Here is a 26,531-nt window from a genome sequence, read left to right on the forward strand (position 1 = left end):
CAATACATTTCTGTTACTCTGAAGTTCAGACCAAAGTTAAAAGGATGACACATGGAGATGCATGTGCAGTAAAAGTAATATATATAGCTTATGTCATCTTGCGATCTTGAGCTAAGAAGAATGGAACAACTCTATAGGAGAAAGCCTTAGGGATGCTGGATACCACAACTGAATGTGCACTGTTACAGCAGATATTCTGTACTGCTACATGACAAATTCCCCTGTCAACCTGCTTCAATAAATAAGCACTTCTCTAAATTGTCCTGCGGATGATGGAGGAGAAGAAAACGCTGAACAGATCAATAGTGGAATTAGAAATAAAAAATTCACCGACTGGGTATTTTGCTTCAGACCTGACAATGAAAATAGTCCTGAGCTGATTCATTCCAAATAAAGCTCTAAATACTGTGAGATTTATATTTCACTCCGAGCAGATTAATATTCTTAAAATACACACACAAAAAAACAACACATCTGTAGGTGTTCCTTGGGGCAAAGAAAATATTCCTTCACTCTATTTTAGTGTGTGAAGGCAAGCATTTCTCATGCCGTGCTGTCAGTGAACTCTCAGCTACCAGTAGCAAGAAAAAAACATCTCTTTATTGCCCTAATAATTAAAGCAAAGATTTGTCTTTATTGTTGCAGTTGTCACTATTGTTCTAATTATCTGCTGTAAGCTGAATGCCTGCTTTCTGTTAGCTATAGCTCACGCTCCCACACAGCTTCATCCATAATTTCAGCTAATGGAAGAGCTGCCTGAAATCTATTGTGAGGAGATATTTGTTGGCTTGGTTGCACCCTTCTTCATCAATTACAAGCACTCCCAGAAGATGCAATCTCTTATTGACTTTTAATTAGTTCCTCACGACAGCAGGATTTATGGGCTTTTTTTCCCCTTGCATCCAGTTTTATTACGGGAGCTCTGCAATAGTTATAGATTCCGCAATGATCAAAAAACTGATGGAAATGCTACTAGGCCAAAATCAAACTAATAGAATGACAATAGAGCTGATTTCATCTGAGTAGCATTAACCTTAATGGAAACATAGAAAATCGATGTGAAAGGCCAAAGGAGGAATTACTTATACATCTGTCAAGCCAAACTTAATCATTTTAAGAGGCTTCAGTCAGAGAAGGATCTGAGCACAGGAATACCAACAGGAAGACATGGGTGTGAGCTGAGGTAGGTCTTCATAGAAAGATAAAATCTAATACTGCAAATTCATGACGTGAGCTCACCCTCCTAGGAGCAATTTGAGGTGATTTAATTCACATTACAAGGGGAAATTAACAATTGAAAGAGACTAAAACAGAACGCTCGCCTACCATCAGGGCTCTCAGTCTCCACAGCATCACTGTGGAGAAACAACCCGCAGCCAAGATGGCGCCCGCGCCTCCAGCACTAAAGATGGCGCCGACGCAACGAGCGACGTGACGGCGCGCATGAGCGAGGAGGGCGGAGCGGGGTTGGAGTTTTGGCGGGTGCTTGGAAGGCGGGAGGCGGTGAGTGGGACTGTGAGGAGAGCGGGTCTGTGTGTGAGGGGAGATGGGGGCCGTGTGTGAGGGGAGATGGGGGCCGTGTGTGAGGGGAGATCGGGGCCGTGTGTGTGAGGAGAGCGGGGCTGTGAGGAGAGTCGGGCTTTCTGTGAGGGGAGAGTCGGGCTTTCTGTGAGGGGAGATGGGGGCCGTGTGTGAGGGGAGAGCGGCCGAGCCTTAGAGGGATCAGGGTTGAAAGGGAAGGAGGTTAATGGGATCGCGGGTACGAATGGAGAGGATCCCTTGAATGTGGAGATCGGGCTGAATGAAGAGGGAATCCTTTGGTGGAAGAAGGAAGGAGGGATCCCAGGATGGGGGGCTGGGATCGGCCTGTGGTGAGGATTTATTCTCCATGTTGTGCCCTTGTGCTGCATTTGGCTCTGATCAAGGCAGGCTGCGCGTGTGGGAATAGGTTTGTGGATTAAAGTTCTTGTGGGCAGCTGTGGATGGAGAGTGTAGTGATCTACTGAGGGTGCTGGCCTCCGTTTGTAGGTGATCTCCATTCCAATGGTATCCATTTGTTCTGTGACAGAGTCTGTTTTGCCTCGGGGGGCTGTGGAAGGAATCGTGGTGAGATCATGGATGGTAAGGGATAAAAGCACTGCCCTACTTTCAGTAGGGAAGCTTTCTGACCAAGTGCAGAGAGCTCCATTAGCCTCTTAACAAAGGAAATCATATTGTGCTCCCTTTGGCTGTGTCTGTTGCCTTCATCACCCTCATCCTCTTGTGAGGCTGCATTTGAGTCTTCCTCAGGGCCAAAGGCTGAATACCTTTCTCATGTTGCTCTATGTATGTATCTCCGCTCTGTCTGTCCTGTTCCTCTCCCTGTTTTTAGAATCATCAAATCTTTTCAGTTGGAAGGGACCTTTAAAGGTCATTTAATCCAACTCCCCTGCAATGAACAGGGATATGCACAGCTTGATCAGGTTGCCCAGGGCCTGATCCATCCTTGTCTTGAAAGTCTTCAGGGATGGGGCATCTAATACATCTCTGGGCAGCTTGTTCCAGTGCCACACCACCCTCACTGTAAAAGACAAGGAAAAAATCCAACCTACATCTACTCTCTTCAAGCTTTTTGACCTTTTGCTTCATGTTTCTCTGCTGCTCTGTTCACTTTCTTGAGCAAAAAGCGTATTCAAGACAGTGACTTGAATGTTTGATTCTGTAGCAGCTTTCCTCTAAAAGGATAGAAGTAAAACCGAGTTTAATTTCTACTTCAGGTGATGAAGATTTGGATCTGTTGGTCTCCCTCCTGGCGGAAAATGAGGGAGCTGAAGAGGGGAATTCTCCTGAGGAGGAAGATACCTCGAAGACTGAGAAGGGAGAACCAGATGAGTATGATGAGCTCTTTGATGCAGAAGATGATGCATCATACACTGAGGAGGTGGACGCTGACAACAGCATAATTGATGAGGAGAAGGAGAACCTGGCTGAGCTGTTTGGAGATGTGGATGACCTGCTGGAAGAAGAGGAGGCAGAAAACACTGTCACAGCTTCAGTTCCCAATCAGGGGGAAGAGAAAACCAATGAAGAATTACAAGGTTTCTATTACAGCATCTTTTAAATGGTCTTGTGTTCACTAGAGAAGATACACGCAACATGTCAAGGAATATAGCACAAAAAAGTTAAATATTGATATAAGTCAGCTCTAGGCTGCATGGAAAGCTGTCCCTTCCCTGTGAGCCATGTAGAATCAGAGCTAAATCTATCCTGTAGCTCTAGTCTTTTTGTTCCTAATCTGTGATGTAGTAATACTGCCAGGCTCCCCAGGATTTTGTTAATCCCTGTTTACTGTGGCTTTTACTGCTGTCCTCATTATTGTCCTTTTTCTTCTTTCTTAGCTGAGCTGAGAAAACTACAAGAGCAGATGAAGATGTTGCAGGAGCAGCTGCAGAAGACGGCCATTGGGCAGCAGTCCAGTTCAGGCCCTGGGCAGAAAGCCTCTGGTAACAAGACTAATTAAATGAGTTTCTGATTTGTTAACTTCCCAATGTGTAAATTATAGGCAGATGATAATCTGAAGTGGGAACTGAGTAGCAAAAAGGAATGATGGTCTGTTATATTCCTGTACAGGTTGTTTCTTTCAGTACAGACTAAATGGTTTTGTTATTGGCATCATGGATTGATTGAAATGGGGCAACTTCTATGACTGTGGTGCTCCAGTGTTCTGCTGGAAAAGGTTCTTTCTTAGTAGCAGATGCTGGTGCACTCAAATGTTGCTACACCCAGAAAATACAGCCGTGTTCGTTGCTGATGCACATTTAGTGTAGTAATAATGAAACAGGGAAACTGAAAAGCAAAGACATGTTCCTACTTTCTACAGCTTTCTGGCTTCAGTGACATCAAGAGTTTAAGGTCAGAAGGAGTAAGAATCATTGGGGCTTTCCCAGATGTTGCATGTCACATGCTGGCAATTAAGAGTTTCCATGTGGGACCCTGACTTGGATTTATTTGAACAATTACTCAGTTTGGAGTAATGTTTAGTATGTGAGACTGGATCCTGAGATCTCATAAGTGCTTTTGTTTTCCTGGCTAGGTAAATCTCTCTGTCCACCCTTAAAGGAAAGGAAAGCTCAGAAGCTGCAGGAGTCACCGTGTTTCTCAGCCCAGCTGGACAATCCTTTACCAGCAGCCAAGAAAGGAAACCAGAAATCAAAAGCCTCCCCAGCAGGTATGGTTCTTAGTGAGCCTTCACTGAGACACACTGGGCTTTGCTGAAAGCCTACATAGTTCACAGCAGCAGCATGGACACATCCAGGGCAGTATTTATATTAACCAGTTCTGAGCTGACTTTGAGATCAGTACAATATTAAGACAGTTATAGACATTTTATTCCTCGCTTGTGCTGGACCCCTGTGTCCAGTCAAGTGTAAGTGAATGTTATGTTGAGTTATAGGTTTTCTTTATCAAGATTTTATTTTATTTTATTTCCTGCTAAAGAGACCAAGACTCCTCCACCACGACAAGTCCTCAGTCTGGCATTTCAGCCCCTCACATCTGCCCCGGGGAACACACCCAATAAGGTGCCCAGAGAGAAGACTCCTCACGTGTCAACATGCTCCAGTACAACACAGCAACCCGTATCTGTGGAAACCTTCTCAGGACTGAGATTGAGGTCAGCAGCCCAGCACTGACCCCTGCATGGGGAGGCTGTGCTCAAGTGGTGGGACTGAATGCACTGTGATGTGTTAACTGCACAAGTGGTGAGCAGAGGACTGTGGTTAACACAAAGCCACAGCATTGCCTGCTTGCTTATTAAAATCTGTAATTAAATAAATCTGTCATTTTATTATCGCTGCCTTCCCTGACGTATCCTCAACAATGGGCACAAACAAGGTCTCATTGGGCCCCAACTGAGGAGATTTGGTTTCACAGGTGGAAACCTCGGGGAGCATTCAGAATTCCCATACTCCCCATGGCCACGAGAGGTCTCTGAACACTCACTGTGCCCTCCTCACCAGAAATCATGCTGGATTTCTAGCATGTTTCCAGTGAGTTGTGATACTCAGTCCTTCCTGAAGTGAGAAGCGTTACTGAAGGCTCAGAGCTAAGTTGCAGTGCAGCTATTTGGACAAAGAACAACATGTTTGATTTGTAGCTCTCCGATGTTTGTACAGCATTTGGAACAGAGGGGTTTTGTTTCAAGTGAGCTCAGGGTGAAATAAGGCACAAAGGCATTTTGCAGTGAAATACGTTCTACGCAGGAGAATGCTGAGTGCTTTTGGCTGTCTGCTCATTTATGTATATAAATGTGTTCTCTTCTACATGGTGTATTTGATGCAGAAAACCCCGGGTTTCATCAGCTGAGATGGACAGAAAAATGGCTGGCAGGAAGCTGATCCGACTGTCCCAACTGAAGCACAAACTTGCTACTGAAAATCTAGAGGAAACAGACTGGGTAACATTTGGAGTCATAGTAAAGAAGGTCACTCCTCAGAGCACAAATAACGTAAGTCACTTTGCTGTATTCCCTCTGGATCCTAAATGCTGGTTTTCTATCCTGAGAAACTCATTCAATTTCATCAGCCACCTCCTTGTAGTAAATGAAAAGCTGCTGTGTTAGAGATCTGGGGACATGGTTTAGTGGGAGCTATTGGTAATAGGTGAACGGTTGGACTGGATGAACTTTTAGGTCTTTTCCAACCTTGGTGATTCTATGATTCTATGATCTTGGCTCATGTGCTGCTCTCTTGCTTTAAATGTGCCAACGGACTGTGCTTCCATAATTCCCCTGGAGATCATTCTGTCCTATATGGAGCACGTGTCCTATAGAACTCCACTGATAAAGCAGTACTGAATATGCCTTGGATTTGGTTGAGTGGGGTCAGGAGCTCTATTCAGCAGGCAGGATTGCTGCCCAGCTCCCATATCAGGAAGATTTTGTGTTGCTTTGGTCTCTAAGAATCCTAGTACTGGCTGTGTGGCATGGCTGGACTGAGGTTACAAATAATAACAAATCTTAAAACACAACTACAAGAGGGGGGTGCAATTGGTGTGTCCTCTTGCCGAGCTGAAAGCAAAGTGAATGTTTATTCCAGGGCAGAACCTTCAGCATCTGGCGGCTGAACGACCTGCGTGATCTCAATCAGTGCGTCTCGCTCTTCTTGTTTGGTGATGTCCACAAAGAACTCTGGAAGACAGAGCAAGGCACGGTCATTGGGCTGCTCAATGCCAATCCTATGAAACCTAAGGAAGGCTCAGATGAGGTGAGAGCAGATTGGAATTACAGCAGTCTGCCTAATGCAGTTCAGTCTTACACAGGTATTTACATGGTGTGTATTTGCTGCCAGCCTTCTGGACTTCAAGGAGTCCTTTTAAGATCCTTAAGACCAGAGTTTACTGTAGCATTTAACCTGCTCTTGGTAGGTCACTCAGCTCTGCAGATACAGGAGAACTGTATTTTCATGGCGCTTTATTATTGAGCTGCTTTCAGCCCCCGTTTCTCTCTCAACAAGCTGAAAAATGAAGGGGGTGCTCATTTCTCTCCTTGTTCCAAAATGAAGATTAAGAAAACGCAGTGTTTGGTTTATAAAACAAACGACGTGTTATGTATTAGTAAGTTGATACACAATGCTTAATTTGTTTAATCAATTACTTATTAACGCGGAACGTGACAAATTAATTTTCTCCATGTATCAAAACATTTAAGGTAGCTTCATTTTGTTAATAAGTTAAATGCTTTTTTAATATCTTTTTAATTGCGCTGGAATGGAAACCGCTTTTACTGGCTTCTGTGGAGGGTAATTTCAATGGAGTATTTTGCATTTGAAATTCTCCAAATGGAAAAATTAAGAATCTCATTAATTGTCGATTAAACTGTATAATTGCTTAAATTAACATGGCTAAGCAGTGGAAGTCCTGCTGGTGAGCAGGAAGGCATCCAGAGGTAATGTAAAGGCAGTACTGAATGGCTCTTCTTAGCTGGAATGTACACATGTAGAATACATTAAAACTGACTTCAAGATTATTTCTTGCCTACAAATACAAGTCCCACTATTTGCAGTGCAAAGGTGATGCTCCTGTTGTATCACAGCAGTGAGCTTTGGTTGTACTTTGGCATATGGAAAGACAAAGAATTCCATCTCTTCACCTTCTGAGGATGCATTCATTGAAATATAGTAGCTGTGATGACTTGAGAGCCGAGCAGTTGAACATGAACGTCCTTTTATTCATCTAGAGAGAAGCACATCCAGTCCTCCTCACGGCACGTTCTGATTTCTCTCTAGGTGTGTTTGTCTATTGATCACCCACAGAAGGTCCTGCTCATGGGTGAAGCTCTGGACCTGGGCACCTGCAAAGCCAGGAAGAAGAATGGCGATCCCTGCGCACAGATTGTGAACCTGGTTGGTACCTCAGTAGCTCAGAGTATCCTGTAAGGTGTTGGTAAAAATGTAGCTGCTGCTTTTGTGCTGCTTCTGTATCTCAATGTGTGGAAGTGCTGAGGAACGTAACCCGGAGGAGCTGTTTGTATGACAGGCCTGGAGCAGCAGCACTGCAGTTCCCTAAATGCAAAGCTAGTGCTACAGTGACAAGCCATGGTCTGGACTCATCTCACCACCTCCTCCCATTTTCCTTTGTGCCAGTGCAAGCACTGCACCAAGGATCTCAGCCAAGGTGAAGTGACAGGATGTTTTACTTGGCAATGGGTTTTGGAGGCCATCTTAACCAGACTCTTGGCCATAATGCCCATAAACCAACAGAATATTTGTGCCTGCACAACCACTAGGGAGAGAAGAGGGTAAAAGGTGGTGGGATTCTTCTTATGGAGACTGTACAGGCTTGTACTAGTTTAAAGGACTCAAAGACTGTGTCACTTCATGGCTGTGGTATCATTAAGAGACCTGCAAGGAACCCAGTGATAAGTCAGAAAGGTTACTATTGGTGGGGAAGCACACAGAGTGAGGAGAGGAAAAGGAAAAGGGATGAAGAATTCAGAAGGAACTAAAAGCATTTGAAATGGCAACAGGGCAGAAGGTTACGTGCGGGTTCCATGAGGGGAACAAAGTAAATTCTATCTACCAGCGTCCTACAACAGACTTTCTTTCTCTTTTCAGAACGACTGTGAGTACTGTCAGTATCACATCCAATCCCAGTACAAGAAGCTCAGCTCAAGGAGGGCAGATCTGCAATCTACCTTCTCTGGTGGCCGCATTCCCAAAAAGTTTAGTCGGAAAAATCCCAGTTTGAAGGAGAGGTTGTGCCAGGATGGATTTCACTACGGAGGAGTCTCTTCAACAGCGTATGCAGCTTCAATGTAAGATAAACCACATATTTCTCTTGAGCTAAAGTACAGTTCCCAGCTTCCATATACAAGTGTGAAGCTCTCTCTATAAGGGCATCTATTTAGTTAGAATTCCCCATGACTTAACTGCATCCATCAAACAGGAACGGATGTCCCATGCATGGTGTAAACCTTCTGGCCTCATGGGATAACAGAGATGCTGTTTGATAGGCAGATTTCATCAGTCAATGTGAAAAGATGTGTTTTTACCTCCATGTTATTACTGCATTGTGAAGCCAGTGGGGTATTGTGTTTCAGGAGGTTAAACGACCTTTATCGTGAGGTCCCAAGCATTGGAGACTCCAAGATGAGCACTTCTCAGTGCCATTCCCTTACTGCACTTTGTCATGGCTCATTACCTTTTAATCCCAGACTCGGTGTATTCTATATTTCCTCCTTCTACTCCCTTTCTTGACTGAAATGATGCAGTAACACTGCGTGTTAACGAAAAGCCAGTGATACACAATACCTCATGTATTATTCAGTGGCTAAGGTCAGTATGCATCTCGTGGTAGAGCAGAGGGGTCAGACCCTTAATCCAAATCCCCCTGAAGACAGCTGTGGAAAGATTCAAGTCACAGCTGGATCACGTGCTGTATCAAACCACTTTGATTCCCTGCCTGCTGCCATCTGAGAACTGCTGTGACCTCTCAGTAATGAAGCAATTCCAGCCTCCTCTCCAACCCTGGAGCTGGCTGTGAGTGAGGCTTAGCAATGACATATGCATTGAAAGAATATTAAACGTAAGGAATGTGTATCCCAAGCCAGTGAGAAAAAGAATCCTAAGCATTGTGCTGGAATTTGGATTTAGATTGATGTTCCCAAAGAGAAAAATGCCAGGAGAGAAGCACCAGTTTGGACTAAAGAGCATCTGGAGTTTTAGTGCTGGGATGGCATTCAAGCCTCTGTCCTTGCTCTGAACTCGGAAAAACTCTTGATGTTGTGGTTTTGTTTCCCCTTTGTAGGGCAGCTGCTGCAGTGCCAAAAAGGAAGGTTCAGACCACTCTCTCCAATATGGTCGTGAGAGGAGCTGATGCAATTGTCCAGGAAACCAGACAGAAAATTGGTACCGAACTTCCCACGTAGTCTCTTCACCCTCCAGATATTCTCAGCTTGATGTGTAGCTGTGTCCCAGGACCCTGTTGCCCACTGAGTGAATTAGGCAATGATTGCTACAGACCTTTGCAGGCTTTCTCAGTTGATCTAAACTCCTTTCTTCCTGAGATCACAGCTGCAAGGCAAACGTAACTAAGCAACTGTGTAGCTCTGCTCACCTTTCTGCAGCGGTGCCCCTGCATTAAGTTTCCTGTTCTGCCTTTGGACAATGACAGAAGATCTTTGGAGGATTAATGAGAACTGGAAGTTCTAAAAACTTTGAAGCAGAGAATTTATTTTAATTGATTAAAATAGATGACTTCTGTCAGTCTTGGGAACTTCCAAGGAATACTAAGTATAAATCAGAGACAGGTCTGCAGTGCAGGGGGCCTGATGAGTACCCAGCCTGTTTCTCGAGCTTTCCTTTTGTCATCTTCAAAGCATGTTCCTTCCATAGCCTTTGGAAACGCATTGATCTTCTCTGCCTCCATTTCTTTTCTGAAAAGCACTTAATATTGCACCTTCTTTACACTCAATGGAGAGCAGATGATGATAGGTTATTCAAAGCACGCACTCCAGATGTTGCTTAGATGTCTTATCCACATTTTAGTTCTTTCAGTTGCCACCACTTCAGACAGCATGTGTCATCTATGTGTGCTGTCTCTGGCCTTTAGCTCCTCTTAAGTCTTCATGGAAGAGATGTGATGGATGAGGGCCTTTCAGGCAAAAGCTGCCATAAATGGGAGTGATAGAACACTACAGGAAACAAGGCCAGTGGAGGAGTGAGAGACTGATGGAGTTGCTGAAGGGGTAGATATACCTGCAGTGTGCAGTGCTTGGACAACCAAACATAATGTAGAAGTTAGCCCTGCTTTGCAGGGGAGTGCTTGATCAGGTGCCCCCTATAAGTGTTATTTCCAACCTAGACTACTTTACGTCTTTAAAGCCAGGTGTGCTTCCCTTCCTGGCTCCAATTATGTTGGATGTGTGACTCTTCCTCCCCAGGTGCAGGAAAGAGACCTATGTCATGTTCTGAGGAATTCAAGGAACTGCTGGCACAGCCAACATTTGGAGCACGAAACCTCTGCAAGCACTGGACCAAAGCAGGTATGTCCTTGTGCCTGGGAGCACAGCTCTTTCTTAGCAAATGGTGGTGGTGTTTTACACTGTTTTGTTTTTACAGATGCTGGAAAGAAGCAAGAGGCCGGTTTCCAGTCTATCTCTGCATCAGCATTGCTCAAGCAACAGAAACAGAAATTGCTGGAGGCCAGGAAAAAGCGATCTGAAGAGATTCAGAGACGGTAAATACAGACTGACTTCCACAGAAGGAGGTCCGTTATTGTGGCCCAGTGCAGCTGTGGAGGAAACTTGGTTTTTTTTGTATACAAACTATTTATTCAGTGTGGAATCAAATACTCCAGTGTGCTGCCTAGCAACTGGATGGCATGGTGGGAAGAGTAGGAAACTGGGGTCAGGACTCCAGGTTCTGTTCACTGCTGGCCTACAAGGGTCTTCTGCATGCAGGAAGAGGCTGATGTAGCCTAGTAGCCTTCAAAGTCTGAGGTTTAAGCTTTGCTTCTGTTCAAGGATACAAAACAGAGCCTGAGGTACAATCATTTCGATACTTCCCCCAGTCTGTAACAATGTATTTCAGGGACTTCCCAAGCTAAAGGTGGTGCCTATTAATATCCCTGAAGAGATCTTTTTTCCCCTACAAACCCGTCCAGGCTCTGCCATGACTTAAGTAAACTCAAGTATTTATGTGACTGGTGTGACAAAGAACCCTGCTGCTTTTAACTACCTGCTCCACTAAAAGCCCATTTCTTTTGAAGCGCGTTCGGCCCTTTTCTGTCAGCTTCATTTGAAGCCTCTCTGCTTTTGTTTTGGAAAGCAATTGGCTGTTCACCTTTTCTAGTGACTTCTTCATTTCAGTGACCCAGTGAATCCTTCACCAGTTTTGTTTTGCTCTCCTGAATGCCTGAATCACTAAATGGTTTTCTAGCAACAAAAGGCCGGTGAGGGGAAAAAAATCACCTCTGTTCCTGTGTGTTTCTCAAACCTTTCTGTCCCTCATACCCTTATTTCAGTGGATTATTTTGTCTTAAAAGGTTTCTCCAGAACACAAGTAAAGCTGGCAGCCCCGCTCTCCCATCCACCTCCAAGCAGCCTTCACTCCTGTCCCCAAAACCCGGGGCAGAATTCCCCAAAGCTGCAAAAATGTCCGTTCCTCCAAGGCCCAGGCTGGGCACAGGCTTCTCAGAGGGAGAAGACATCCTTTTCTTTGATGATGGGTCTCCACCTCCAACACCAAAGCTGGACAGCTTGGCAGAAGCCAAAAAGGTAACAGTTCTTTGAATGAGTGGGTTTTGACTATGAAGAAGGGGAAGTTAAGGGAAATTGGGATTGTGGGATGCAGAAGTCTTAAAGGTTCCTTCCAACCCAAACCATTCTGTGACTCTGTGATCCTCATACATAGGCTAATTCGTTCCTCTTCTCATGGCACAGATCTGTTCATGTGTTTATGAAAGAAATTCTCTCTCATAGAAAGTCTATTAGGAAGGAGTGTAACATTTTGCAAGTATGGAAAGGAGCAGTTACATGTGATTTCCTACTGATTTCTTCTGCAGGACCTGCTGATTTGTGGAGCAGTTAAAGCATATCTGCAGAGATATCCTGATAACACCCCTGCAAGGGTCATGTTATAGATTGGGAAGTGACTAGGAGCTGTGTGATGTGTTGAATTAGATGTACAACAGTGATAGGGGTTTTATCAGGCCTCTCTCTGTCCACTTCTGTGCTCAGACCAGTGGATCTTGTTTCCTCCACTTAACAGACTTCTGCTACTCCTGAAAGAAGGAACACAGGAACCAGGCTGATCACAAACACACTCACTGCTTCTTCCTGTTTTCTAGCTGGCTGCGATACACCGACTACGAGCAAAAGGCCACATTCTTGCTAAAACCGATCCAAACAGCATCAAGAGGAAAAGAGCCGATCTTGATGGTGTCCTAGAAATCGCTGAAAGAGTTGAGAAAAATGTTGCTCAGTCACAGAAAGCAGAAGCAGAGAATGGTAAGTAACATTGGTTTTATAGAAACGAAAGAATGAAATCACAACCTTTTCCTGAACTTAAGGCTGAAATCATTTGTTTTTCTTAGGTGTGGATGAACAGGAGCCTGCCCAGAAGAAAAGACGTGAGCAATTGGCCTATCTGGAGTCAGAAGAGTTCCAGAAGATCCTCAATGCCAAATCCAAGCACACGAGTGTCCTGAAAGAGGTACAGCCTCAACCAGCCATGACTAATAGCTTAGAATGAGGGTGCTCTTAATACTCCTGATGGTGACTTCAGCAAGAAGTAGGCACCCAAATGTGTCGTAGGCACTAAGGCAGCATGATGAGCAGCGTCAGGGATCCCTGAGCATGTTCCTAGGAATACTGCACCTCCAGTAGATATGGCTCTTGTGCAGGATGTGTTAGTATGAATTCCCCTTTTCCTGTGCCCCTGCAGGCTGAAGCTGAGCTACAAGAACAATACTTTCAGCCGCTGGTGAAAAAAGAAGAAATGGAAGAGAAGATGAGGAGCATTAAGGAAGTGAAGTGTCGAGTGGTGACATGTAAAACGGTGAGTGAGGTGGTCAGGGTGACAGCAGGAAATTAGGACACGGACTGCAGAGTGATAGCGGGTCATCCTGCAGACCCCCTTTAGTCACTCACCTGGCCATAGTTCAGTGCAGGTATCAAATGGAGACTGCTTAATTCCTTGCTGAGAGCAGCTTGTGTGCTGAGTGACTTTGAGATATGAAGATGCTGTCATGGCAGGCTGTAGTGTTATGCTCAACATCTCCATTTGTTTATTACCGTGGGTTCTTTGGATGTTGGTATTCTGCCATTAATTCCCTGAAGCACTTTGTACCAGGACCCTCAGCCTGGGCCTTACATGCTGGTGAAGCACTCACAGCTCTTTCTCCTCCCTGACAGTGTAATTACACCTACTTCAAGCCTCTGGAAACCTGTGTGCAGGATAACCACGACTACCACTGGCACGATGGCATCAAGAGGTTTTTCAAATGTCCTTGTGGCAACCGAGCTATTGCCCTTGACAGGCTCCCAAAAAAGCCCTGCAGGTAAGAAATAAACCTTGTAAAAGAGCACTTTGGGCTTCGGAGGCACATAATCACATCCCAAAACTGTAGTGTTAGTCCCATCTGTTAAGTGGTGTGGTAGAAGTGTGGGGTCGTTTAGGATCCCCTCACACTGTGTAGCACACAGCTGTCTTCATCTGCCACCTTCATCTTTCAGTACCTGTGGCCTCTTCAAGTGGGAGCGAGACGGGATGCTGAAGGTAAGTGTCAACCAGCAGCTGCTGAGCATCCTGATGCTCTGCCTGCTTCTGGTGCTTCCATCCCTTATAAGCTACCAGCAAAGCCAAGCAGCTCTGCATCTTCTCAGTCACCTACAGGCTCTGCTTTAGTGGAGTTTCTCCTTTTGCCTTCTGTTCTTGAAGCTTTGCTTTAAGTAGCCACGGAGAATTTCTTTTCTCCGTATCCATAAGCAGTCAGAATGTGAATATTTCTTCAGTGTCTGACTGAAGAATTGGATAAATTAGACCCAACTCTATCATAAAACATGTCAAGATGGCTCCCAGTTCTAACTTTCCTCCATGATTCCTATTTCTAGGAGAAAAAAGGGCCGAAGATCGGTGGAGAAACACTTTTACCGAGAGGGGAAGAACAACCAAAATTCCTCAATAGCCTGAAGTGACCTGAATTCTGTGTCCAACCCACACATTTATTTACTGGAACGCCAGGAGGATTCTGGCTTTAGGGATGAATGAGCAGAGAAATGAATTCCTTGTGAGAAGGACATCCACAGAGTCTTCGCCAAACCACTGCATGGATACCCAGCTTTGATCTTAAGAGTGACTGAATAAGGCTGCATGCGAAATACACATTCGTGTCTGCTCTTCCTTAGTAACAACTCCCACTTTGGAAAGGTGTTTTAATGAATCTGGCATTGCTTTGTGAGCACTTTTAAAGAGCGGAGTGACTACATTTCATAGCTTTTACCCTTATTTCTATCTCTTAAAATCCTTCCCTGTTATTACCATGCAGACTTCTGATGCTGGCACAGCTTCCAGGAGGCCAGGAGCTGTCTGAGATGAAGCAAGAGCAGATGGCTCAGCAGGAAGGCTGTTGCCTCTGACTTGTGCTCAGTAGGTGTTTTTAGGTACCTGAAATCACCAGCTCTATGTGCTGGTGAAACAGCCACAATCTCCCATCCCAGTGGTCCCATCAATACCTCTTTTATTTGCTTGCACAAGGGCTGCAAGTAAGTGACTATTTTAAGCATCTATACACCAGCTGACCTCCATACTCTGCAGCCCTCCATCTCCAGGTGGTGCTTTTGCTGGGCAGGTTTGCTCAGCACATTACATTCATTTCAGTCTCGTTTTTGTACTGTTTGTTGTGGGGCAGGGGGCTGTCACTGTGATCAGTGATTGCAAACATGGAACTGTGACGCTGCTTGTTAATGTCTCCATGACTCAGAATAAACTCTGTGCAATAGAGTGCACCCTGGGTTTGTATGGGTTCATTTCTCTAAGGAAGAGGATCTTCCTTTTCCTTCAGAGTTCTTTGCTGAATCACCAAAAGAAATTGGTTCATGGTCCATAAGCAGCATCCAGGCAGTTGTGTTTTCAGTTGTGTTTTCTTTTCCATTCAGACAGGTGTTACTCATTTGGAGTCCACAAAAGCAAGGAAATTCTCCATCAGCCTTCAGGCAGGAAGCTGAAAGCTTCAGGGCTTTTGCCAGCTTTCCTATCCAGCCACTGGAAAGGAAGTTCTGCAGAAATGAAACTGTCAGAGGTAAGGTAGATACCTCCTGAGGGAAGGACTGAAAGCAATGATATCCATTGATCCCTGCATGCAAAAGCAGGGTGTGGGTACCAAAACCGATTGCTTTGCTTAAACCAACAGTAAATGAGGGAGTGGTGGGGGCTTCACTTTACCAATTCATTGGGCCTCAGTCAATTTTTAGAGCTACTTATGCCAGAGGTGGCTCCAGGCCAACAGAAGCAGGCAGGAGGAAAGCTCTGCCCTGTCAGTTCACAAACCCCTGCCCACACTTGGTCAGGTTACTTTCTTGGAGCTGTGAATACACAGGTGAAGGAAAAACATTGTATCTGTCTCTGTGCTCCATGATAAGGTGAGCCCTGGGTCGCAGGAAAATCAAGCAGCCCAGGGGAAAGTTTGATGGCTTGAGTCACAAAACCAAGGCAGACATGAAATTATTCAGCAAAATGAGAACAATAGCAACTTATCCATGTAGAAGAGACACAACAACGGTCACCCACTGCTTTCCTCAAAGAGCACGCATAAGTGATGAAGAATACACGCCTCCTATTGGAGAGAAGGGAGAAGAGCACGAGGGGCTGAGGGTATCTCCAGTGCTGGGTCAGGTCAACTTTCCATCAGGAACCATCCTTGCTTAGGAGAAAGGTATTGCTTGCATTTAAACTCTGGTCAGCTGCTCATCATCCAACAGGGAGCTGTGCTGAAAGTTCCTCACGCATCTGAGCTATTACAGAGAATTCCCAAGGAGAACATGACAATATGGCTTCAGGAGCTGGCCCAAAGCTGCAGGTGAAACTCTAAGCACACTCTTTGCTGACACAGTTACGACACCAAATGAGTTTAAATCTTGTTCTGTGGCACAATCAGAGCCCAAACTTGGCTCTTGGGTCTGCAGCTGCTCTGTGGAGTTGCACCACCAAACTGCACTCGCTGCACAATGTGCCTGCATGGAGTCTGGGCACCTCGGCAAAGGAAACAGCTCGGGTCTCAGCTTCGTTAAACTGTGAAAGCTTCTGAAGAGCTGAATCAGCTTTGAAAGCCCGTAATATGGTTAATTAAGCTTCCTTTTTTTCCCCCCCATTTCTCTTGTACGAACGTACAACTCTGATCTGCAGCAGTAGGCACCAAATCCAGGCTTCAAAAACCTTTCCTCTGGCTCCTGTTCAGGTGCCATCCTCTGGAAGCGCTGAGCCATGCACCAGCTGTCAGGGAGGGCACAGATTCAATCTGATGTCTGAACTCTTAGTCTGGAACAACGTATCTGAACTTTAAAAAACAGCCTTCCTCTGCATTCATTGTCTTTCACCAGGCTATACAGCAGCACTTATTTTCAACATGGAAAGCCTCTTCAAAGCAGGTGCCCCTGCAGGACTGGGATGCAGCAGCAGGGTTTGGTGCCTTGTTGGTGCCTTTATCATGTGGGAAGGGCAGAGCAGAAAAGGACTGAGGACTACGGTTTTTGTACTGGGGTATACAACTCCATGTGCATCAACAGGATTTCTGAATGGCAAGAACACAACACAGCCTCCCGGTGTCATTTTACTCGCGTTTAATCATTGTTTCCAAAAACAGATTCTGAAAGCAGAAGAATCCTTCAGAAGTTGAGGAAAAATACTATGAAAGGCAAGAGATCATTTCAGTGCACGTCAATCCACCCTGCCACCCGGTACATGCTGAGGGGATCCTAACCACCTTCTGAGCAGGCAATACCAAAGGCACGCTTACCAAACTGCCCGTCTCAGCAGGACTCCCTTGTTTTACACAGCCCGACAGCAGCTGTGTGAGGCCAACAGGAGGATGCTCTGCAGGCTCAGTGGTTTCCAGCTGTATCAGACACACGTTTAGCTTGTGCCAGTGCTGCCTGGTTAGCTACCACACCATACCAAGCCATGTCTGAGGAACTGTGCAAGCAGTAATATTCTGCTCCACCCGTTTTTCTATCCAAGCTGCTGCTTTCCCTTTACCCAGTTCCCTGCGGGTTCTTTCTGCTGGTATCAGTATGACTTCCCACGTGAGCTCATCCTGTACTGAAGGCTCACATGAAACTGACTCTCCCTGCGCTTCCTTTGCATAGAACAGGACGTTGGGCAGTTTAAAAATCACTTACACTTGCATAAAAATCTTATATAGCATCAGCTCAAAGGTCTGTCACAGGAGAAACCTTAAAAATGAGAGTGAAGACATCAAGAAGATCAAGGTGGTCTTTAAAGACCATTATTCTTTGATTGTCTGAAAGAACCACAGCAAATCTGTTTTTCTAGGTTAGATTTTCCTTGACATACATCAGCTGTTTCAACCTCAGTGCAATTACTTTGTATTAGCATAAAACCATTTAGCAGTGCAGCATTGGGCTAAGTTACCAACACAGAGGTCAACAAAGCGCACAGAATTCCAACTGCTGATGTAGGGTCAGTGCTTTCCCATCACAGCAGCTCATAAAGGCACATTTTTCCATCCTGGTCTTCGCAGGTTGTTCTACAGATTAATTCTTTCCCCTTGCACAACTCGTGCTCTGAAGGTCCAAACATCCTTCAAGACAAAAAGGAGACAAATCATACTGAGACACTGAGGATCCTTTCAAATCCTAAAGATCAAGAACCAAAATACAGCCAAAATTAGGGCTGAGGCACAGCTTCTACCTGCAGAAAGGGGATCGTTTGCAGCTCTGACACAGGCTGGAAGATACCCAGACTCAGTTCTGGCAAGTGACAGAAGGGAAAACATGAGTAACACAATGGGAATGATCCTTGCTGAAGGTGTCCTAACCTGCTTGAACAGCACAGTGCCTCCTTTGTACACTTCTGGACGACTGTAAAAGCTCACAGTCCAGCATCTTGCACACTGCTGCACATGAGCATGCACTATTCCTTGTGCAACAGAAACCAGCTGCAAATACTACATACAAATACAATCCCTTAGCCGGGAACCAAGTTCTGAGCAGACACAGCTGAAGACTGCAAAGGAGAGGGGAAGCCTGCTGTTTACTTCACAGAGATAAGCCTTGGGCAAGTTCTCTTCTTGCTTTCCCAAGGATTGCTGAGTTCTCATTATTAGTCTTGGGAAGGCAAAATTTGATATCTGGGCACTATTTGGGAGAACGCTTTAAAGAAAAGCATAAAGCTACAAGAAAACACAGACTCATCTAAGTTAAATGGGCACGCACTTATTCCCAACTCATGAGCTGGAATGAGCTTCCATGTGTATCCATTTGGACTGGGAACTTCACTAACTGCAGGTGCCAAAAGTCAATCAGCTGGAACTGTACAAACAATAATTAAATCCAGGCTTGCCAAACAGAGGCTGACACCCAGCCCTACCTTGGCACACGCTGGGAAAATAAACAACAAGCCAACAGTGTGAAGAAAAGCCCTCCTCCACAACAGCCCAGATATTGCACGGATTTAAAAGGAACATGCTGCCTATCCCATGTAGGCTTTGCTGCCTTGTTACTGGATGTGTACGTATTTGTGAGCTGCTGTGGGTTAAGAAATTCCTGCAACAAAGTTTATTTTCCTTCCAGTGGCTGAACCTTGGAAGACTTTAGATTTGCTTTCTATTTTACGCAATGGTTTCAGTTATTTAGCAAGAACGCATTACGCCCATTTGTTTATCTTTCTGAGGCAGATGTATATCATCGCCTGCATTCCTGCTGTAGTCTCAGCTCTAAACAACTGATACAGGATTAAATTCAACAACAACAACCAGTGAGATGTGGCTCCTTGTTTTTAAATAGAAAACGCACCTGCCAGTAGGAGCTGAACCCATGAGAACTGTGGCCAAGCACAGAATTGACTGCACCTCATTACTGCAAACTCAGGGCAAGAGATAAATGCATCTTCCTGCTTTATCACACGGTCCAAACACAACTGCAAAGAGCTCTGGTTCAGACACACTCCTCAGGACAAACCTGGAGCTGAGGGATGCAGGGAAGGGTAAAGTTCTTCATAAGCCTCCTTGCTTTGTGTCATTCATCCTCCCTGCTGGGCTGTCTGGTCAGAAAACCTAAAGCTTTCTGGTGTAAGCAGCAAATGTGAGCAGCCTCGGGGCTGCAGAGCGCATGGCTCCTCCTCACTTACACAACTCCAGCTGCAGTCACCTCAAGAAGTGCTGACAGTCTGCACAAACTCAAGATGATCTCTAAGGTCCCTTCCAACCTGAGCCATTCTGATTCTGTGATAATCCTGCCTGCAGAGCAAGGGATCAAGGTACATTCTCAAAACCCGTTTTGATAAGCAGGGCTGCAAGAGGAGCTCGAGGGACATGAAGGATACACCTGGAGAGCAGGATCACTCCTCCAGCAGACAGCCAGACAACAAAATGTCTTAGCAGCACAAAGGTCAAAAACAACCCAAAACCTGCAGCCACTTTCAGAGTTCTGCACCCTTTATTCTGCCAGGCTCCAACTGTGACATCAGACAACAGAACTGTCGTATGAGAGAAGCTGAGCAAAGGAGACTAACCTGGATGGTAAGGAAGCACATATATCGAAGTCTTACCTTGAGGTCCAGATCAGGCATGTCATATTTCTTGTGTGCTATTTCTTGCACTTCTTTCTCCAGGTCTGCTTGGGTCGTGTTCTTGACATCAATATAATGGCCATCTGAGCTGGCAAAGTGGCAGCTTATGCTCTGTGTGAGGAAACGGGCCATCACTCATTCCCAAACTGATTGCAAAGAAAGAAAATGGTAGGAAAAAGCTCCTGTGTCCCAGATGATAGACACCCCACACCATCCTTACTGACCAAGTCAGCAAATTCCTTCCTCCTTTCAGACTATTCCTCTAAGCGTATCCCTGGAGAAACACTCATGCACACATGCTCTTCTTTCTCCCCTCTTCCCATCCCTCTACCTCCACACACCAGAATTAGGCAGGATGCTTCCAGATACCCTGGAAATGATAAAGCAGCACTAAGCTTTCTATCTTATAAGTTTCTATAAGCTTTGAGTGCAATGCCCAGATTTCACTTGAGCGTTGAACAGCACAAGTCACATTATTGCTCTTGACAACAAGCAATGCACTGCCTACTTGAACTGAGATTATCAGCAATTAAACCAGCAATCAGAGAAGCTGGAGTCATAGCAGCTCTATGTCAGATTCTGTAATCAGTTTGTGGTTAAGCAAGTCTAGGAGAATTCAACAGCTGAAAACTGGATAAAGGGCTATGTCAGCAGCAAGCAAAATCATGACATTTCCAAGAGTGTTGAACCATAGCTCTGTTCAGGGAACTCCAAGAACTCATTAGTTAGTACCAAATGCAGAGTAACAACAAAGCTCCTGTGCTTCTGTGGGAAACTAAACAAAGTTACAGCTCCGCTGCATTGGAGAGAGCCAGCAGATGAGACTCCCGGTAGCTGATGTGCTTAACGAGTCTTTGCTTCTATGATTCTAACCCAAATGTTCATGAGCTTGCTAGGGGGAGAGGTGAAGTATCCTTTTGATCAGTTTAAATATACATAAACAGAGCATTAGTTGGTTTTTTACCTTTCGGAAACCTGATGTCTTGTTTATCCCAGAGCCGTGAATGAGCAGGGGATGGAAGAACACCGTGTCTCCCTTCTCCATGACAAGGTGAACCTTGGGACTCTTCTCGTTGTAATCAAGTATCCCGTGAAACAATTTGTTTGTTTTACCCTAGGAAAAATAAAATAACATAAAATAAAAAGCTGAGTTAAAATAACTCAGTTAAAGATGGAGCAAGTGCAGATTTCCAGTGAAAGAAAAGCAGGGAGGCTCCTGATCTGTGAGCTTCTGGGCAGTCCACTCAGTATGTTCAACTAAGAGCCCGCCTGCTTGCCAACCAGTCATCCTACTACAAGTCTGAGGTACAGCAGGTTAACACTGCTTCTGTTTTCTGAAGCTCTATGCTGACAACCAAGAATTTCTCTGCTGGAGAGAACAGAGAAGAGCACCTTTGGAGTCCGGCTTTCTGCTCCCTGTAAAACCATCATCTGTGCTGGGCCAGGTGAGGTAGCATCTGTTCTTCAGATGAAGATAACACCAGATATTTCACTCCAGCCAGCTGTTTGTTTTCTGTTTCTCTCCTACAGCAAAGCACACGTGCTCACCAAGCAGGAATTAATTCACAGGAGAAGGGAGTCCTCAGACTTGGCAAGGACACTGGAAAATGGTTGCATGTATTCATGCAGTCATGCAACAATATGCCAGACTATTCAGAAACCTGAGGTCCTGGCCCTGAACTAGGTGTTGCAATTCAGCTCCAGAAAAGGATCCCCTCCAACACCCAGGTTCAAATTTTGGAGAGTATTCTGGAGAGCAGGCCAACATTTCTCCATGATTAACCAGGCATTTCTTGATGAAGAAACAAAGTAACCTCACTCGACAGGGCTTTAGGTGAAGTTGGGTACAAGAGCAAATCTGCCCAGGTTCAGGAGAGCCGCTGCTAAGTTATATGGAGTGAAGTAAACTAAGCAGCTCTGCCAGAAAGCAACAGTGAGTGTTTGGACAGGCAGAAAAGCCATGGTTGGAAGCCTCAGCTCTGACATGCTCACCACCTCTCCCTGTGAACCCTCCCCAGCTGCAGCGCGGTCCCAACACACACAGTGCCTCCATGCAACCCTACCTCCCACTCTGGATATCCGTGAGGCCTCAGGGGCAACGTGTGTGTCCCTGGCAGGACAACGAGGCACCCGTTGTTCTCATCAGCCCTCTGCATGGCAGTCCAGGAGCACACGATGCGGTCTGCCGGCCGGAATGGGAAATAGTGCAAGTCCTGATGCATGGGGTGGAGAAAAGTCTGTTTATCTGCAACACAAGGCCAAAATCTTCAACTTAACAAATAAGGCATGGTCTCTTCCTTCCTATGAAGACACTGCACTCATATCCTGTCTAAAGAAGACACTGCTTGCAAGCATGAAGGCTTTGCTGATTTTACATATGCTCCAGACCACCACTGATTTGGAAATGAAATGGGTTAGCTTGTGCTCTCATCCCTAGAGTCCAAGACCAAAAGCAAATCCATGCACTTACGTCAGCAACGGCATGAGAATACAGCATGTGCCAGGAGGCTGCCTGGCTGTGTGACCCTTCAGAAGACTCCTCCTTTGGTGGCCTCCACCATCCACTCTCCACGCTTTTGCCTTTCATGGCTGCTGTCCAATCTGTGAACGTTTAACCTACACAGTATTGCGTAACCTCTCCCAGTACAAAGACTTTCAACAGCAGCACTGGAAAGGCTTATCCAGAAGCCATTTGATCTACTGCTGTGTTGTAAGCAGAATCACCCCCCCCTGAGCTGCGCCAACAGATGTTTATTCAGTCTTCTCTCTTCTTGTTTTAAATCTCCTCACAAAGTCTACCCAGCACTCTACTAACCTTCTTCCTAAAGATTTATTTTCCCCCTGAAGCCTAGACCAAAAAACATTACTGAAAATTTGATTGCTACTTCTCTTCCCACTATGGAAATGGAACCGTATCCATATCATCCTCTTCCACACCAAAACCTTTTACATATTAGATGATTTATTTTGCCATGGAGTTTACACCTTGGACAGACAAAGCCAGAACATCTTCCTATTCATCGCTCTCGTATCAGTAATGATTTGAATTTCCAGCAGCAGCCAAAGCCAGGCTTCAAAATCCTTCCTTTAGCACACGTTCAAATACCTTCATATAGAACCACTGGGCGTGCACCAACTGACAGTGAGGTCAGGAGCATATAAACTCCGAGCAAAGGATGATCTCTGTATTTATTGCCTTTCACCGACGTCCACAGAAACACTTATTTTCAACACCTTTGAAAAGTCAAGCTTAAAAGCATGTCATGTTTCCAACAACGAGCCTTTGTGCAAGTGCAGCTGGCTGAATAGGGAGCTCGCTGGCCCACCCTGAAAATCAGTGGTGCAGCCAAGAAAATAACAGTCTTTATATGAAACAGACAACAGCAACAACAAAAAAAAACACCTGAAACTGAAATACAATGAATGTTATCACAGTAAGTCGTGATTTAAAGAAAACAACCTATACCACAAGGTGCCTCAGTTCTGGCCAGATAAACAACATACGCACATTAATTTCTGTACTTATCTTTCCCAAGATCTCCTTACCAGAATCTGGAAGTTTATTGATGAGCATGGTGTGCATTGCCATTATGTTGGGCCCAGTGAAGCACTCAACGTATTTGAGGATCTACAGGGAAGATGACATCAGAAAAAAAATTATCAGAAACATGAGAGATGAAATTGCTGAGGATGAGGGCACAGCAGGTGGGTCACCCACCACAGGAGCTGATGAACTTTGCTTTAAGTTTCCCCTCCAGGCCTCCATCCATCCCATGTTCATGCAGAATGAACAGAGGATGGTTTAGTATCTTCCCTCATTAATACGTTTATGGGAGTGACATGCAGAGGCTTTAAGGATAATGGATATGGCTTCAGCACAACCAAAATAGTTTCTTCAGGTAGGCATTAAAACCCCAATTAATTCGTATATACTTTTCCACAACCGTTCTGTTTTAATTTAAGCTGGTTCTTTGTTACCTGTGGCAGAGTACAGTATCTGAACAACTCCTCGTTCTCCTGGAAGTCCTGCACTTTGTTAACGACGCTTTCAGTCTGGCCGTACTGGGATCTCAGGGCCTCATTTTTCATAATCATGGCTCCGGGAACTCTCACCTCTTTCTTACAGATCCTCACAAACTCCTTCCTGAAAAGGACAGGGAATAAGAAGATGGTCTATTTTCTCTATTTTTGGCCAAACGACCCTCCTCAAACACACTGAATCCAGCAACACCACGCACACGCATTCAGTTAAAGCCCAACTTCATGTAGCTTCCTAAAGCTTCCCCAGGATACTGCTGTACATAAGACCCACAAGCACCTTAGGTAAAGCATCCTGTACCTGAAACGCTCAATGTCTTCATCTGAAACAAGCTTCCTAATGAGCAGATAACCGTTGTCTTCATAGAACTGCCTTTGTTCTGTAGTCAAGATATTGTTGTCCAGAGTAAAGCTGGGAAACACAAGGGAAACACGTTAGTGCACAGCAGGTACAACAGCAGCACCAGACCCCCACCCAATGCCTGAAGGAAAACAGTGATAAATCCTCCCCATGGCAGGTTCTGTGCTTTGTTAGTTTGGCTTTTCCTCTCTATAAATGAGGTTATAACTTACCGAAACTTCCCCGGCTGATGAACAGCACTAACTTGTGCTGAAGTAGGAACGAATGTCTGGAATGAAAATCAAGGAACTGCAGCACAAAAGAGTAGAACAGCTACACATCCTGAATCCTACAGTATGGTTCACAATAAAAGCATGCGCCTTGTCCACACATATAGGAAAGTCAGTACAATGCCCGAGACTTCAAAGGGTTTATCTCCAAGAACATGAAGATATTTAAGGAGACGCTCATTGGAGATGTTTACTTGCCTGGTCTCCCTATGCTCCAGAGAACAGTCAAACCTACCCAAAGCCTGTGCTGTCCCCTGCAGGTGCTTTTCAATCTCTCCCCTCCAATTGCTGCTGTGCCAAATTCAGAGCCAGAATTCAAATGAGATGAACCTGGGACTTCACATTCACACAGCGGTGGCACAAACCTGCTCTGCCTCCAGTTACTGCAGAGAGCAGATCCCTCCAAACCTCACAGGGAAAGCACAGACAGAAGAAAACCTGCATTCCCTTATGTAGAGACAGTACAACCTCATCCATAGAACAATGAAGCATCACTTGGTAATGAACACTCACAACAGCTTTGCACAATGGTACTGAAACTTGACGCAGGGGAAAGGACAACAAAAAGGAATATTATCAAGTGGATCTCTATGTGCTGGTCCAACTGGGAGACTCCTGAGCTTTATAGAGATTGAAGACCTTCCTCCATGGCTCACCACAACCTTTTCCACGTGCCATAAAGGCACGAGCTCTTCTAGTATAAGTAGGTTTTGTCATCAGTTTCATCTGCAGTCCATATGCTGGGAGTCAGTTACAGCGGGAGAATCCCCAGGAGCTCTACCAGCACCACTGCTACGTGACCTAAGAAGTCCAACATCCAAATAACACCAGCTGTGTGGCTGCCTTCTGAATCTTCCATTTCCCTGCGTGTTTGAGGTGGCCTTTAATTCTACAGCCTGTGTGCTATCTCCCCCCAAACTGCTGTGTATATATATCCGATATACAGATAATATGCAGATTCCAACCTTATGAATATTCATATCTCAAGTACACCGTCTGCTGAGCCCATAAGACCAAGCACAGCTCCATGGCACGCAACAACCCTGCTGCATCCCAGCCTGGAGCGCCAACCCGCACAGCCAGCACACAGCTCCCACCCCACAGTGCCAACATCCCACCCGACGCATTAAGGATACGAGAGCAGGGGCTGCCCGCGGGTTCAGGTGCCGCAGGATGGCGTCCAGCCGAGCCGCCGGCCCCGACCGCTTCCCCAGCTGCTCCATTGCGCCCCGCAGCCGGAGCGCCCGACCCGCAGCCCGAGCCTTTATACGCAGCAGGGGAGGAGCGCAGCCCCATCATGCTCTGCAGACTTCGCATGGGCTGCACATGCGCCGGCAGCCGTGCATGCTCAGAAAGGAGGATGTCAGGAGCTGAGAGCTGGCAGGGTTTGTAGATGGGAGGGTCCGCTGGAGGCTGGGAGGACGCGGGGAAGATCCCTCTCATCTGACTTAACGCTGAATATAAAGGGACTGGAAACAATCATATCTGAGATCAAAGCTCCAAAAGTTGTCATTTTTGTTAGCTCCCTGCTGCCACCACATTGTTTAGAACCACACCACTCCTCTTCAGATCCCTCATGGCATTGTTTAGTTTACCCTGTACCATCAGAGTGACAATCCGTTTATCACAGAATGGCCTGGGTTGAAAAGGACCACAGTGATCATCCAGTTCAACCCCCTGCTGTGTGCAGGGTCAGCAACCAGCAGACCAGGCTGCCCAGAGCTACATCCAGCCTGGCCTTGAATGCCAGGCAGCCCAATGTATGCAAACCTTCACACCTGCTCAGTTGGTTCATCATTCCCTTCTGCATGAGCAGTCCAGCCAGGTCCTGCTCCTCTAGACACAGCATTACTGCTGCAGTACAGCTCCAGGAGTGTAGCTCTGCTGTTGCTCCAGGCCATCTCATGATGACAGGGTGTACCCCCAAAACTCTGCATTCCAGCTACTTCAGGAGGCTCAAGTCAACAAGCACCTTGATGAAACGAGAGCTCAACCTACTAAGCTGCAGTGTGTTAGTGCTACAAATAAACAGAAACCAAGGTTTGGATGGTAAGCAATTCTGAACTTAACCTCTATCCCCCC

General features: G+C 45.6%; 2 protein-coding genes across 4 annotated transcripts; one reads left to right on the top strand and one right to left on the bottom strand.

Annotated features, from left to right (window-relative positions):
* Window positions 1–1,378: 1,378 nt before the first annotated feature.
* MCM10 (minichromosome maintenance 10 replication initiation factor) lies at window positions 1,379–14,983 on the top strand. 3 transcript variants are annotated; one of them, XM_015871053.2, is made up of 20 exons: window positions 1,379–1,503; window positions 2,069–2,121; window positions 2,757–3,077; window positions 3,378–3,482; window positions 4,073–4,207; window positions 4,477–4,651; window positions 5,320–5,485; window positions 6,075–6,242; window positions 7,263–7,379; window positions 8,091–8,290; window positions 9,283–9,383; window positions 10,418–10,519; window positions 10,596–10,713; window positions 11,521–11,752; window positions 12,325–12,484; window positions 12,571–12,689; window positions 12,921–13,034; window positions 13,391–13,536; window positions 13,712–13,754; window positions 14,090–14,983. In XM_015871053.2, exons 2-20 carry the CDS (start codon window positions 2,115–2,117, stop codon window positions 14,171–14,173), a joined length of 2,613 nt encoding a protein of 870 aa, XP_015726539.1. In that variant the 5' UTR covers window positions 1,379–1,503; window positions 2,069–2,114; the 3' UTR covers window positions 14,174–14,983. The 3 variants fall into 3 exon arrangements, with proteins under 3 accessions (XP_015726539.1, XP_015726797.1, XP_015726707.1); XM_015871311.2 differs by having other exon boundaries at window positions 1,398–1,507; window positions 2,071–2,121; XM_015871221.2 differs by lacking the exon at window positions 1,379–1,503 and adding an exon at window positions 1,699–1,871.
* Window positions 14,984–16,796: 1,813 nt separating this feature from the next.
* Window positions 16,797–25,734, bottom strand: PHYH (phytanoyl-CoA 2-hydroxylase). Its single transcript, XM_015872351.1, has 9 exons — window positions 25,586–25,734; window positions 24,393–24,448; window positions 24,121–24,231; window positions 23,760–23,925; window positions 23,328–23,409; window positions 21,845–22,026; window positions 20,746–20,895; window positions 19,761–19,892; window positions 16,797–17,793 (listed from the first exon to the last, which is right to left on the bottom strand). Exons 1-9 carry the CDS (start codon window positions 25,670–25,672, stop codon window positions 17,740–17,742), a joined length of 1,020 nt encoding a protein of 339 aa, XP_015727837.1. The 5' UTR covers window positions 25,673–25,734; the 3' UTR covers window positions 16,797–17,739.
* Between the last annotated feature and the right edge of the window lie 797 nt (window positions 25,735–26,531).

Source organism: Coturnix japonica, chromosome 1 (genome assembly GCF_001577835.2).
Source record: "Coturnix japonica isolate 7356 chromosome 1, Coturnix japonica 2.1, whole genome shotgun sequence".
Taxonomy (NCBI): Eukaryota; Metazoa; Chordata; class Aves; order Galliformes; family Phasianidae; genus Coturnix; species Coturnix japonica.